The sequence below is a fragment of the Pagrus pagrus genome (assembly GCF_965226575.1).
Source record: "Pagrus pagrus genome assembly, chromosome: 12".
Taxonomy (NCBI): Eukaryota; Metazoa; Chordata; class Actinopteri; order Spariformes; family Sparidae; genus Pagrus; species Pagrus pagrus.
The window spans coordinates 1738126-1753744 of record NC_140196.1 but is presented as its reverse complement, the minus strand read 5'-3'; the positions used below and the strand labels follow the sequence as shown (position 1 = coordinate 1753744).

At 46.2% G+C, this 15619-nt stretch overlaps 1 protein-coding gene across 2 annotated transcripts in view; it reads left to right on the top strand.

Moving 5' to 3' along the window:
- The window catches only part of myo10 (myosin X), a 112131-nt gene that overhangs the window by 53562 nt on the left and 42950 nt on the right, over positions 1 to 15619 (top strand). For both annotated transcript variants that reach the window (XM_084369251.1, XM_084369250.1), the window contains exon 4: positions 6247 to 6434. In XM_084369251.1, the coding sequence (XP_084225377.1) occupies positions 6247 to 6434 (188 nt within the window). The remainder of the gene's footprint in view (positions 1 to 6246; positions 6435 to 15619) is intronic.

Sequence of the window (15619 nt, the reverse complement as noted above, 5' to 3'; positions counted from 1 at the left end):
CCCAACGAAAGCAGGGTTCGAGCGTTTGAGTTCAAGTGTCAAGATCGACTTCCTTTTAAGTTTTGTTACGAAAATAACGATGACCCCAAAAGCTGCACAGATAAGCTAAAAAAGTACATCTCACAAAAATAAAATGCTGTATGACAGAAGACCTGTCACCTGATGTGACATCATCAGCACAGCAGCATCTTATTCTCACTCAGCATCTTTCTCATGAGATTTTCCTCGCGTCAGGAAACAAAAACAGGATTTTAATATCGTTCTTGTTTTCTCTTCTGGAATCAAAACTTTCCACATGTTTCATGTGTTGAGAAGTTTTCGTGTCCCCAGGAAACCTGTCGGAGCTGCCGTCGCATCGCTTCAGACAGAAACGGGCACCGCTGAGAGAAGAAGCGCTCTCTCTCCTCAGCAACCAGCTTTAGCAGATGTGGGGTTTCCGCTCCGTCAACAGAGGTATTAAACACGAACGGCGGATCAGGACCGCTTTAATAGCCAAGTATAACAAATGTGCAGGAATTTGTCTCGGTGACACAGTAACTCAATGACCGCCTCAGACCCTCCCTCCCTCCCTCTCTTACATTTCCTGCCGTCAGTCAGGCAGGTTGGCGAGCACGTTTCTTCTGATCCTTCAGGTTTTTCCTCCATCTGGTCTTCATTTCCCTCTCGGTGCGTTTATCTGGCTCCGTCTCACAGAGCTCTCATTTTGTTTGGACCGGTCCGCCTGCCTGCATGCCTCCCTCTGTTCTACAGTTACACCCTCGGCAGCGGCTGACGCCGTCCTGTACACATAAAGCCGATGTAGCTTCAGTCACTGCGAGCCGCCATCGAGCGAAAGATTGTCATCTGTTGATCTCAGATACGTGATGTCAGGACGTGAAGCGAGACTCACGAGTATCAAACACTCGTCTCTGTACATTCCTGTAGATTTGGTGGTCGTTACTCACTGACAGAGGCCGGCGTGGTCAGCTAGAAGTCACAGTCACAATAGATTCAAATACGTTTTCATCTTCTGGAACAACTTATAGATCGGTCTGCAAAAAAACTGGTGACTCTCGACCTTGGAAGCAGTCATAAAGTCCAGTTCTTGGTAATTTATGTTTCTGTAGTCTGTCAGAGTCGCTGATCAACAGAATCAGAACGGCTTTTTCATCAGGTTAATCAAAGTTGTGATTATTGTCCTGATAAGTCCATCGCTCGCTGTCTGCCAACTGAAAAACAACAGGAGACATGTGTCCTGTTCTTCCCGCCCGCTGCTGTTGGGTATGTTTGTTTTGTTTACGTTGCTGCCTACAACATGAAAGTGTCTCCACCTTCCTCTGTTCAGTTTCCACCCCGGGACGAGCCCTGGAGGACGTAATTGTTGGTGATTTTTTTTTTTACAACTTTTGTCAAAATGTTGTTTGCTGTTGGTGACTTAAAGGCCAAAGCGTCAGAAGCAGCCATCACGCTGCTGGAGTCATGGCGAGCTGGATGTCCATACCTCAAACCAACAAAGTGACCGTGGGTGTCACGTTTCTTGCGTCACCTCTGTGGTATGACCGTGAAACGTTTGACACCGCACATGCAGGACGAGGGGGCCGCGGGTTAATCACATCAGCCAATAGGGGGGCTTCTGATGAGAGTCACAGCCAATTAGCTCTCAGGCAGGGTGCTGCCGTGGAAACTGTTACCAGGACGGAGCAACGGGGGGATCTAATTGAGTCCAAATGGTTGTAATTCATCCAGTAAAGGGCAGCCATGTTTAAATTCTCAGCGACACCCACCGTCTCCTGTGAACTGAACCTCCTCCAGCCTGCAGCTGAAGATCAGCTGACCTCTCTAATAGTGTTTTTCTTGGCGGGAGGGTTCAGATTACTGGTGTCTTATATGTGCCTGTATGTTACAGCATTAAACTTAATTCACATTTACATTTCAAAGTCTGTTTTGAATTTAAAAATATTCAAAAGGGTTGTTTCATTTGTTTCCAGACAGCGTGACTATCACCAGGGAAAGATCAACATTAAGTTCCCAATAGTTACTTAGACTGTTGCAATAGACTTAATGATGATGAAGTAATCAGTGAGTCAAGAACAGGATTATGGTTTATCTGGTGGTGAGGCTGTAAAACGTTGGTCTCTTGAACAAACATTCATGCGTGGAAGAAATGTGAAAGCCTCGGGGGGTTTCTTTAAGGGTGTCGACTTTCCCCGGACGCTGTAAACAAGAAGTCTGAGTGCTAAACATCACGTGGCACTACGTAAGCATCTACAAAGACATTTACAGGACGAGCTGAGTGGAGCTCGTTAGCCTCAGAGCCAGAGACCAGTCCCTCTGTAAACTGTTTACTCTGCAGACGGAAGACGGACGTCTCAGCTCGTCTTCCTCTAAAACGTCCTCCTTCACCTGAGCGCTGAGCTGCCAGGCTGCGTTTACACTCTGAGACATAACACAATGATTTATGATCCACTGCACATCACCCTCACCTCCTCTCTGCTCCCGCTCATTTGCACAGGGAGGACAGTCTGCAGTCAGTATTTGTCATGTAAATATTGTCACCTCAACTGCCATTCAAATGTATTTGCATTCATGCTGAATGTAGGTCAGTCAGTCAGTAGGACGTTTACATGGCGAGGGGAGATTAGTGTGAGGGGTTTAACGAGCAGCACGTTTGTACTGACACCAGGAGACCAGCGAAGCTCACCTCACCTGAGCTTTTACAGTCATTGTGAAGCAGTTATTAATGTAACTGTAACTGTAACTTCTGTTTCTGTCCACGGCCCCAAAAAAACACCATGGCAGCAACATATAAATTAAGATAAAACTACCTCAACTACCTGGAAGAACACCTACAAAACATCCTTTTTTGGCATGGTTGGACCTGTTATAGTGGCTCATAGGTGACATACAGAACAAGTCATATGTGATAAAAACACTCAAACATTCATGTTGACTTCATGAGACATCTTCTGGCTGCAGTCTGATCAGGTTCACGTCAGCTGCTTTCTCCTGACCCCTGTTTTCCGACGCATCGTGACGTTGGACGTGACGAACAAGACGAGTCATCTGTAAAGACTGAAGTTAAAGAGTGAAGTTCATCTGTAACCAGAAGTTCGATGTTTTCTTCTACTTTTGACGTTAAGAACCGAGTGAACTTCGTGACTTTTGTGTTCAGGAGAATAAACAATCAGAAGACAACAGAAGCTGTTTTTCTTCGATCCGTTGAGTCTTTCCATTCAGCTCCGGTTCTCAGACACATCAGACCCGCTCAGCTGAAAGCTCGCTCTGGCAGGGTGATATTGTTTCCATGCCCTATACGTCGGCATGCCCATTAACCTAATTATCCTTATTATGGCTGTAATTTGAGTGCAGAACATGGTTTCACCTCAGGCTGTGTTCGAAAGAGCCGTTCAGCTTTGTTCCTCCAAACTAAACAGTGTTTGGAAACCTTCTTCTGATTGACCTCTGAAGTTGAACTCTGTTTTTAATTTACCGGCTTGATTTAACACTTTGAAACTCCCGGCTAATATCATAAAGTTTAATAGCACTTTTACTAACTGTATTACAGCTAATAAAAGAATAATAAATAGCTACAGATGTGAAGACAATACCTGGCTCTGGTAAAAACAAGTTCAATGAACAGAAACAGTATGAAATACTCCCGTGAGACGCTGAAATTCAGAGTTTTGCTGTGACGGACAGAAGACTGACGGCTGTTTGCTTTCAGACGTCGTCTTGTGTTTTAATGGTCAGTGAGTCCCGGTGGAGATGAACGGGATAAGAGAGACGAGGGGAGATGGAGATGCTCTGCAGACCAAAATGTCTTTCTCCTAAATGCATTTCATCTCCTCCTCCAGGCGACGGCCACTCACATCCTAATGTGTGCTTATGAGAACATTGTGCGCTTCTGTAACCAGATCTTCACTTTCAGCTGAAGGACAAAAATGTTCTCATCTTCAGAAAACTGCTCAAGAAATGTCACATTTATCTGCATCCAGAGTGAGAAGGATGTAAATGCTGCTCCTCTGATGATCTGACTCCTGACGATGCTGGGAACAGTGTGTGTGTGTGTGTGTGTGTGTGTGTGTGTGTGTGTGTGTGTGTGTGTGTGTGTGTGTGTGTGTGTGTGTGTTGCCTTTCAGAAGAAACCAGAATCATGACTCAAACCCAAAAGGTTCAGAAGCAGTTAGAGGTAAACCAAGTGTGACTCACTGGATGTAATCGATGGTATAAACGTGCCATCGACCGGCTGTTTCACTCGGCGCTCTCCGATCTCTAATCCCCGTCTCTACAGCAAACAACAACCTCCGAGCCAGCAGCCTCTGGGGTTTTTCCATTGGCACTTTTGGCCGTGCTGATTTGCGTTACCGTTCCCAGATTAAGCCGTGCCCCAAACGGGCCTTCCTCGGGCTGCGGTGGTGACTCGTGACCATGGCCAACCCAACACAGGACTTTCATTGTGGCCAACTGATAGGAAATGACACGTTTGTCATAGAGTTAGCTGAGCTTCGTTGGCGGTGATTCAACGATAGTTCTGCACAGAGGAAGATTATTTACAGCCGCTCCTTCGTCCACTGCTCTGGACCAGCGACTCATTAGTTAAAGACCCACCATGAACCAGGTAGCCACCATAAACCAGGTAGCCCTGTTGTAATGGCAACGCCCCCCGAACAATACTTTGCAGGGGCAGCGTCGCTGCATCCTTGGCTTTGTGCCGCCCAGGGTGATTACGGTTGGATTAAAGAAATACAAACAAGCCAGAGCGTTTTCCCCCTATAGCAGAATGATGACTGGCGCTGCCAGAGCGCTGCTGGCATAGCGCTGTGGAGTTGAAAATAATCATGAGTAACATTTCCAGCCTGTGGCTCACCTTTACTCTTCCCAAGTTGTTTTATTGAAGGAAGATTTGTTTTCCTGGAAGGTCAGGATGTCTGAGAGACGGAAAAGTTTACTGCACCTTCAAGAATGTACTGGTTTTGACAGCATCCATGTTTGAGTGCTCGAGTGGATGTTAAAAACACAGTTTAATGCGTCTCTAACCTTCTCAGACCTCCACCACTGACGATGACAGCGAGCGTTTCTGACAGCATCATCTTTTTTCCTGCAGTCCGAGTGACTCTGAGAACTCGGATGACGCTGCTGTAACCTTTACGACTCTTCGAACCGAGGCCAGCGGTAGAAACACTCGGTTGTTTTCTCACAGATACGCGCCGATGTGCTGCCTTTTTCCAAGCCTTTCTATTTATCCATTAGTCACCACCGCCGCAGCTCTGACGCCGCTGCCAAGACTTCTTCTGGCTTCACGAGCTTCAATTTCAGCAGTTTGGTTTGTTTTGCTTTGAACTCTGAAATCTGAAGCCGGTTTGGAAAATCTGCAGTTTGTGGGAGGGTGGTGAACGAAAAGCAAAAGGTCAGAGGCGTTAATGTTGTGTTGCCGAGCCGAGGAGAACTGGCGAAGGAGGTTTTGTGTGTTACTGAGGTCACGTGTTCGGATGCTTGTTATGTCTGCTGTCGTCCAGCCTCTGTGGAGCGTAATGGGCTCTTAGGACTCGCTGCTTTCGCCCGAGAAATTGGATTATGTGTCGTCTTTGGCCCGCCTGTGCTTCCACCTGAGACAAGACAGGCAGCAGAGATGTTTCGCTGTTAACATCGATTATTGAATGATAAGTGATGACCTAGAGGTCTGCAGATTCAAATTTTAACCTCAGTCTGTTTTACAAGAAGTTTTTCATCCAGCAGTACGGTACTAAATCACTGAAGGGACGCATCTTCCCAGTGTTTTGTTCTCCGGTGCAAAACTATTGAATCTCAGTCTCACCAATTTATTCTGGCCGTGTCACCGAACATGCCAGAGGCCTCGTGGTGAGGGCTGACGTGTTCGCTTGATTGTTGACATGGCTTAAATAAATTGGTGAAACTGAGATCTGTCAACTTTGTGTGTGCTCCCTCTTCACATGTGGGTACGCAACAGTTACACACCAAAGATTAAGCTTTCTACCACCTTCACAAATACACATACACACATGTACAGGTATTACACGCTGATGTCTTCAGTCTCCGTACACACTGATGTCTTCAGTCTCTGTACACGCTGATGTCTTCAGTCTCCGTACACACTGATGTCTTCAGTCTCCGTACACGCTGATGTCTTCAGTCTCTGTGCACGCTGATGTCTTCAGTCTCTGTGCACGCTGATGTCTTCAGTCTCTGTACACGCTGATGTCTTCTCTCATGTTTTTTAACACCTCTCGTTCTCTCTCTGACCCTCAGACGTACATCGGCTCCATCCTGGCGGCGGTGAACCCGTACCAGCAGCTGCCCGGCCTGTACGACCGGCCGGCGGTGGAGATGTACAGCCGACACCACCTCGGCGAAATCTCCCCGCACATCTTCGCCGTCGCTAACGAGTGCTACCGCTCGCTGTGGAAGAGGCTGCAGAGCCAGTGTGTCCTGATCAGGTAGGAGATCACGTCCCAAAGATCTTCTCTTTGAATCTCAAGAATCTCTTTGATTCATTTTACAGAGGTTTAATAAAACGCACGCAAACTTTAAAACCGCAGTGATGGATTTTCCCAACTTCTGCTGACTTGACTGTGACTGACAACACGCTCTTCTTGTCAGAGTTTATATCGAGCCTCTAATTGACCGTTTGAATAAAGTGTCTTGGTCTTAAACTCGTTGAATCGCTCTCCCCGCAGTGTGCCAACACTTTGATCAAGCCTCATCTCCCCTGGGCAGTTTGGCTGCAGCTCTGAGGATCTGAGCGCTACATGCCACGACACACACACACACACACACACACACACACACACACACACACGCACACACACACACACACACACGCACACACACACACACACACACACACACACACACACACTCTGCGACTATCTCCATCCTCTGTACACTACGGTCCTTCCTCACATCCTTCCTCTTTGATTTAAGCCGGTCGACTTTCACATCCTCAGTCGCTCCATTGTTCTAGCAGACGGACGGAGACGCTCTCTTCCCCTCGACTTACAAAAAAAAAGTTATTTTTACGTTTCAGAAATGATAATATTTGGCCTGCGATTCAGCAAAGAGCGGATGTAGAGGACATCACAGTGTTTGACCCTGTGGGAACTGTTGTGTTTGTGGTCATCGAGGTTTCCTGAACGCACGGCCGGAGGACTTTATACATTCCTGTGGAGACACAGAGCAAAGACAGTTATGTAAGGACAAAGACAATCTTATGAATCTCACTTTCAACTTAAAGTCCATAAAGCGAAGACATATCGATCAGTGCATTATTGTCAGTCCAGTCACCAGAATGAAATGTTGACATTTTACATTTGACTGAACGAGCGAAAAGGTCGATGACCAGTGACTCCAGAACATGTTGCAGCGTCGCAGCTGCAGCCGCAGGTTGGTTAGGTTTAGCTGAGAAAATGATCTCTTATTATCTGAAGATGTATATCTCTGTACAGCAAGATGAGCCTCGTCCACCTCGTTACTTCTCCTTCTGAAACCACCTTTGTCCAGAGAAACCTGAACTCATCACTTGTGGGTCCTCGCTTGTCTGGTCTCTGGTGGTGTAAAGGATCACAGGTCAGGGGGAGTCAACAGGTACATTCAAGGATTAAAGCTCAAACCTGAGGGATTTGGAAAACCAAGATCTAAAGCAGAATAAGATGAAAACACCCAGTTTGAGAGGTGTTGGTGGGAGCAGGAGGAGGAGCAGGAGGACGAGGAGCAGGAGGAGCAGGAGGAGGAGGACGAGGAGCAGGAGGAGCAGGAGGAGGAGCAGGAGGAGGAGGAGGAGCTGGAGGAGCAGGGGCAGGAGGAGGAGGAGGAGGAGCAGGAGGAGCAGGAGGAGGAGCAGGAGGAGGAGGAGGAGGAGGAGGAGGAGCTGGAGGAGCAGGAGGAGGAGCAGGAGGAGGAGGAGGAGGAGGAGGAGGAGGACGAGGAGCAGGAGGAGCAGGGGCAGGAGGAGGAGGAGGAGGAGCAGGAGGAGCAGGAGGAGGAGCAGGAGGAGGAGGAGGAGGAGGAGGAGGAGCTGGAGGAGCAGGAGGAGGAGGAGGAGGAGGAGGAGGAGGACGAGGAGCAGGAGGAGCAGGAGGCGAGTCGCAGCTCGCTGCTTCAGACACGAGTGTTGCAGTTTTCTGACGATTAGCTGGCATTAGTTTACGGCCCTGTTCGGCCCTGTTTAATTGGCGCTGTGGTTAACGAGGCACACATGTCCCCTTTTAAACTTAAGCTGCTTTGATTTTATGAAGAAAGCTGAAAGTGAACAGCGGCGAAGCTTTTCACTGTTACTGTTCAGAGCAGAAGACGGAGCTGGAGCTGGTGTCCTCCAGAAGTGGCACACGATCCAAAACATCGATGTGCCGCTCACGAGTTGCAGTCAGCCTTTTTTTGCAGTAACATGTTTTCTTAAAGCAAAATTTAAAATCTATTCTCCCGATCGTTGGAAGAGATTCAAAGAAACCTGCTCGCTCCTGCAGCTGAGCGTCGATGTCTGAACAGGACTCCTGACGGGGTTTTTCCACAACATCTCAGGCAGACAAATACTTATAATCTCTTGATCCTGCTTTAAAAGTCTGACAGGGGGCTTCATATGTAGTAAATACAGATTAAGCACTTTGCTGTAATACACGTCAACACGTTATCTGAGCTGCTCCGACAACAACCCGGTTTCTTGTGTGCCAGTCTCGCAGCTCGTCTTCTGGTCCGACTCGCCTCCGTCCTTCTGTTCGGGGCACAGAAAGTCTTTTGTCTGGCAGGATGTTGGTCGGTGGGAGAATATGCAACACGGCGCACAGCGAGGCGTAAACACAAACATGTCATATTGTCGTTGGAGAAGTTCCTGAGCGCCACAATGCTGCCATTCTGTCCACAGAGACGCATCGCTGCCACAGATCTGCCCCGTCTGTCCCGGTCCCACTGAGTCCTCCAGCGTTCAGCAGTCTCATCTTGTTTTTGCGTCTCTTTTTCAAACTATGCAGACAAACAGATTTTTCAGCCTCTTCCGAAGCCCTGCAGTTTATGAAAACACTTAATTTACCACAGCATCTGTAGCTTCACGACAAAGATAAACACTAATTTGGTTGCCTAGTTTTTCCATGACAGCAGCAGCACATGAAGCCAGAGAGGACGAGCCACAGACCGCAGCCGTGACCTTTAACTGTTGTCTCAGCTAAAACACAACCTGATGCTTTACTGTTTGTAAGAACAGAGCAAATGACACAGCGAGCCTCCCAAGACACACACTGGAAGGGCTGATTATCCTCTGCTAAATCTGAGTGTCTGCGTGACGTTTGAGGTCGAACATTTCAGCTCTCGGCTGAATTGTTAAAGTGAAACAGGACAGTCGGGCTGCGGGTCGTCGTCCGGCTGATCGGCTGCTGATAAAGCTGCAAGCAGGGAAAGAAAAGTTTAATATTTTTCATACAGCAGGGCATCAGACGGCTGCCTCCAAATGTTCAGCCAAAATAAATAAAAACCCACAAAAATAAAAGATAAGACACTTTCTTTGTCATTGTAGTCGTACAACAAAATGTTGTTTGGTAGCTGTCAGAGAACAAGAACAAGTTAAAACGAGATGAATATACAGTTTAATAACAGGTTAACAAGACGAGGCAGCGTCCTCTGCTCACTGTATTTATTATAGATAAGGAAATAAGTAAGAAGCAACTGCAAATCAACAGGATTAATGTGTATAAAACAAAACTTTACAGCTTTTTACATGATAAAAGTATTTTGCACAAATACGAAAAAGTAGTTGCAGTGTTTTTCTGAAAGTTGCTGCTTTTACATGTTATATAAAGTATATTATTCATAGTAGCGCCAGTTAAAGGCTGAATGCATGAAATTAAAACCTCTGCATGTTTAAACTTATTGAATACATAACACACAGCGACAGTTCGAGCAGACTTGAATGTTGCTTTTCTTTGACGTGTGTTGAGCCCTCACCGGTGAGAGTGCCACCTCTAAACCCTGCTTTTAATTTCTGTTTGAGTGTTACTGCCTCTGAGTCGGTAATTAGCTGTTAATTGTTGCCCTCGAGCAAGGCACTAAACTGGCAGCTGCACCCGTGGAGCTGCAGCTGAGTGAGTTTGATAGTTGGACTCTCAGACTGTGCGCCTCACGTCTCCACAGGATGTTTAATCATCAGAAGAGTTTTTAAAGGAAATTAAAAACTTTTTTTTATTATTTCCCTCTAAAACCAGAGAAAACATTTAGTGTCAACAGTGTTTAGAAATGAGACGAGCAGGCAACAAGTGTTAACATGTATTTTCACTGCAACTCACAGGAGACTTCAAGCTGCTAAAGTCTCTGTGTTCGATACCTAAAGTTAGATTTTGGGTGGAGGATCACTGTAACACTGAGTCAGAGTCCTGCCCAGCTGCCACAGTACGTGGTCCGGTTCACAATGGTCTCTGACACACACACACACACACACACACACACACACACACACACACACACACACACACACTTTTCCTGTTGGTACCCTGAAAACACTAAAGCCACCTCACAGCGGACCCTCGTAAAACATGTAACATGGCAGCACCCCCACCCATACAGAGAAAAGATCACCCCACTGTGTGTGTGTGTGTGTGTGTGTGTGTGTGTGTGTGTGTGTGTGTGTGTGTGTGTGTGTGTGTGTGTGGAAGAGGAGCTATAAATTGCAAACTGGCACTTTCAGGCGAGGCAGGAAGCTTTCTCGTCGGATTTAGGGATTGTGGGTAATCAGATCCAGGCAGAGGGAGGCGAATGAAACAGGAGCTGGTGTAAAAGAAGAGGAGGAGGAGGAGGAGGAGGAGGAGGAGGAAGAAACCAGCTCTAACACAAGGCATCTGCTCATTAATGCTCATGAATGCTGCTCTGCGTTTTCACTGATGCAGATACCTGCCTGCGTCAGGCCACAGGACTTTAATGAAACCTCCCTGTTGTGTTTGAGCTGCAGAGTTCAGCAAGAACTCGTTCTGAACCGCCAACGAAGAAACCGCTGGAGAACCTCCAGACGTTCACAGCACTCAGCAGACCATGCCACCGTGGCAGAGTCCTTCTTTATGGATAATAAAGCAATAAACAGGAGATTCAGACGCTTAATTCAAATGTTGTTATAACTCAGAACCCGGGGCTGTGATTGGTCTCGTCGTTAGCGCGATGAGAAGTCTCAGAAGACTTCAGCAGTTTGTGTTCATCACGATGTCCTCGTGCCCCGTGGTGTTGAAGAGCTCGAGCTCTGACCTCAACCCCATCCAACACCTTAAGATGAACGGTGAGCCCGACCCGGTCACCAGGCCCACACAGGAACCGTGGCCGCAGAGTTCAGCTGATTTTAAAACGAGTGAAGTCGCTGCTCCGCCCCTGAACCCCGTTGTGCATGTATGTAACAGTGTTGGGTTTCAGTTTCTTGTCTTGTCTTCAAGTCCAGTTGACCACGATACAGAACCTTCATCAACAATATGTCAAAAATCAGATTTACTGAGGAACTAAACATTTATTTAAACCTGCTGAAGATGATTCTCGGTTGTTTTAATGTAGATGTTTGTAAAGCAAACTTTAAAATCTTTAAGGAATATTTATCCCTTTACAAATAAAGAAACATTCAGATTTTTTCATTCTGGATCACAAAACTGTTCCCAGACGGATCCCATTTGGGTCAGCTGATCACCTGACGCTAGTGTTGGACCTCACTAATGATCTGATGTCTGAACAGGATCAATATCAGAATCACGTCCAGGAGTGTTTTCACTTCAGCTGGAGGAGATGCTGGAGGTGTAACAGCTACGCAAGACACCACTGTTCAGGACGGTGTTTTAACATTTGCAAGTGCAAAACCAAATGTGGACACGTGTCTGGTGATCGTGTGTTTTTGAATGTTTCCAACCAGAATTCTTACAAATCGCACTTTTAACAAAACGATACAGAGGTTGTTTGCTTCTAGTTTACATCTGATTTGTCTTTTTCAGGGTTTATTCATTAAGTTTGTCCAAGATTTAAAATGGAAACATTTTAATATCTTCATTTACTGGCCGGGTTGAGAAACACACACTTTTATTTATTTACTCAGAGCACTTCAAAGTCTTTTCTGTCTTTTTGGTTTAACGTTGTGTTGGTTTGTTCACCATGAGCTCTGTTGAGACGTTGTTTTGGATCTTTTTATTCAGGCCAACAGATATCTGATGGTTGTAAAGACTCGGGTCAGTACCAGCTTTCAGAACTTGGCAGTTTGTGATTCTTCGCACCACAAACATTTCCGCCTTCACCAAAAAGAGTTTGGCGGTTTGATCGTCAGCCCGAGTTTCTAATTAAAAAAATCTGCTCTGGTTTGTTTTCAGATGCAGCTTCTCGTGTCAAACTTCGTTATTAAACACTGAGATTATCTCAGTCCTTCAAACACTTTTTCATTTAGGAAAATTAAGACTTTACAGTTGATTCTGTTTTGACCGGCTGCCGTTGTGTCCAAAACAGCCCAGTTTCATTAAATTACAGAGCTGTGAGGGTGTTGTCCTGCAGGGCCGACAGCCCCGTCCACCCAGCAGTCTGTCCCCGACCTGCTGACCCCAGAGGAGGTCGTCAGGTCAAACTCGAGACGCTCCAGCCTCGTTAATTACTCCGGCATCTGGGGTCACCGAAGCCCCGCGGCAGAGCCCTGCGAAAACATACCTGAGAGGTTTCCTCCTGGGGTTTGGCAGGATTTATCAGCGTCATCTGCTCCGTGAAACAGATTAATAATCTGACTGTGACCAAAGGAAGGAATGCATCACAGAGAGGAAACGTTTCCGTCCATGTTGGCTTTAGTTGTAACGTGAGACGAGTTGGTTTGTGACTAATATAGTTGTTGTGTTTTCTTGCCTCGCAGCTGATCTGCTTCGTATTAGACGTTCATCAGAGTCTCAGAGCCTGAAAACAAAACAGTTCGGTGGTTTCTTTCATGAGGTGCAGGTCACATTGAATTCCTTGTTGTTTGCGGAGCAGAAGGAACACAGTCGGTGTTTTACAGCCTCAGGAGGAACCACATGAAGCTGCAGCACTCGACACAAGCAGAGAACAGAGTTATTGATCCGGGTGGAGATTAACCTGAAGTGCAGCACACGTCATGTGACTGACGGCAGCTGAAGATGTTGTGATGTGATGTGCTGGTCCGGTCTGTGCCGAGGACGTGACGAACTGAGTGATTGTCCTGCCGGTTGTGGAGTTTATGTGTCGCAGTCTGTGTTGAACTGAACGAGCTTCATGAACAATATGCAGCGACGTGTTTGTTGTTTGTTAATGAGTCCACTGAATAATTGATGTTGTCTGTCTTCAGTCTCGTCTGCTATCGCTGGTTGATTTTCCTGACTCAGTCCTTATTTGTGTTGTGTTATATGAGGGAAGATCTCACGACAAGCCCCCTCAGTGTGGGTTGATCACAGGTTCATGAGCTTCATGTGTCATTCTCAGAACCTGCTCCAAAAGGTTTTTATGCTTCACATCTTCTATGAAACGCAAACACAGCGTTGGAAATTATTTTTTTAGAAAACTACTAAGTTTGATCTGAGAAAAACACATGTTACCTGAAGCAGCCGAGGTTGATCTTCTGTACGGTGGCCTTTTTAGGACATCTCAGTCTCAACATGTCGTCTCAGCTGCACACTGGTTCATCTTGAATCAGTCTCAGCTGGATTTTTATCAGTTTTGTCAGTAGTAGCAGAGGTTGTGTTAAACAAGTGAACATTTCAATCTTTTGGAAACTTTGGATGAAAAATCAGGGGACATGATGTTTTACGGCCATGGATCCAGCAGTTGTTGAGATATTTCACTCTGATACCGACTCATCTCTGGACTCGGTCTGCTGGCGTGACTCAGAGTTCAGATCTAATTGACTTGTGAAGTTTTAATATTCCTGGCAGCAGGACAGCTCCTGCAGACCGACCTGGCAGACTTCAGCTGCGCATTTTAACAAGTAATTCAATCTTAAATCTGCTTTAAATTCTCTTCACACCATCAGGTAGTTTCACTTTTCCAGATGAAAATGTTCTCGGCTCTTCAGAGCAGATTAAAAGACGTGTGGACGGATCGTCTTTTTCTCTTTCACTGTTCGTCTCAGTTTCTCCTCGCTGCAGAAACTCTTTCTACTCTTTAACTCGCTCTGCTCCTCGCTACAAAAGGCCCGGCTGAGGTCCAGACCTGCGAGGGCAGTTTGTCCAACACGCTGAAGACTCCCTCCCTCCTGCCTGTGGGGGGTTTTACCTTGGGTGGCAACAGCATGTGGAGAGCCAGGGATTAGTACAAAGGCAGGGTGCTGTTTAGTGTGTGTGTGTGTGTGTGTGTCTGTGTGTGTGTGTGTGTGTGTGTGTGTGTGTGTGTGTGTGTCTGTGTCTGTGTGTGTGTGTGTGTGTGTTACGTTGGCATGCAGCCAGAGGTCTTTTTAAACGAGTTACATTTAGCAGGCCCTTTCAGATTTGGCCGTCGCCGTCGTCTAAGCTATTTAAATGAGTTACACACACCGAGCCTTTTAAAGCGAGATCCAATCCCTTTAAGAAAGCTTGACCCTCTGTGGGAGCGAGCCGCTGGAGCTCTGTGGTTGTGTCTGAATTTACTGTTTCTCTTCAGCTTTAATAATGAAGACGCACAAAAACACACTGGAGCCTGAGACTTAACTCTTACATCCTACTCACAAAGAGACGCTGAGCTCCGGTGAAGTCTCTCCCTGTTGTCTCCTGAACACTCACTACATCCACTGAGATACCGAGAAGACTAACGAGTGGAGGTGAAGATAAAGCAGCCAGGTGTGTTGGAGGGAGATGGGTAAACTCCTGCACATGGTCCAACTTGCAACACTTCAGTTCCAGACATTCACCAGGAAACAAAAGGAGGATTAAATGAAAGGATGAAACACAAAGGATGTAAACTTGGTTCTGCCAGAATATTGACTTAACACGTCGAACCCAACAAAGCACACATGTTTTCAAAAGGCCCCCGGTTAGTTTTCTACACACAAATAAATCAACTGCAAGGCAGCGAAATCCGACTCAAGAGGTTCAGACAACACAAAGTTCAGTCGGGTCCATTTAATTCAGTTGCGTTAATAAATAATAAAAGTATTCCACTTCAGGATTTTCTGGTAATCCAACCAAACAAAGAAATGATCAGCCAGCTTTGACCAGATCACAGTACAGCCATGACGGATCGTAACAGCTCCAGTTTACAGACGAGTTTGACTGTTGGATCCGAACGGACTCCTGAGAGGTTTTTTTAGTTTTTTGCCTGATGTGCCAGATCCACAAATGCTGACTTCAATCATTTAACCACAGGTTGACAAGACTGGTGAGCGTGTTTTTACACACAAAGATGAAAACTTTAAAGCTGCGTCAGTCAAGTTTTAGCCACTAGAGGGCAGAATAATGTCAGAAACAAGCTAACGGACGCAGTTTCTGGATTGTTTTATGGCACAAAAAGACAAAAAGATCAGTTCTTCAAGGACAAACGGAGCAAAAGCTTTTGGATTTTTGTCTTTAAAGGCAGGTAGAAGTAAAGTAAAGTAAAGTAAAGCCACTTCAATCATATCTATCTAAACCTGCTAATAATTCCTTCATGTTCTCAGGTGTCATAATAAAAGTGACAGAGACATGTTGGTGTTTGAAAAACGCCACAGACGAGTATTTAAAGA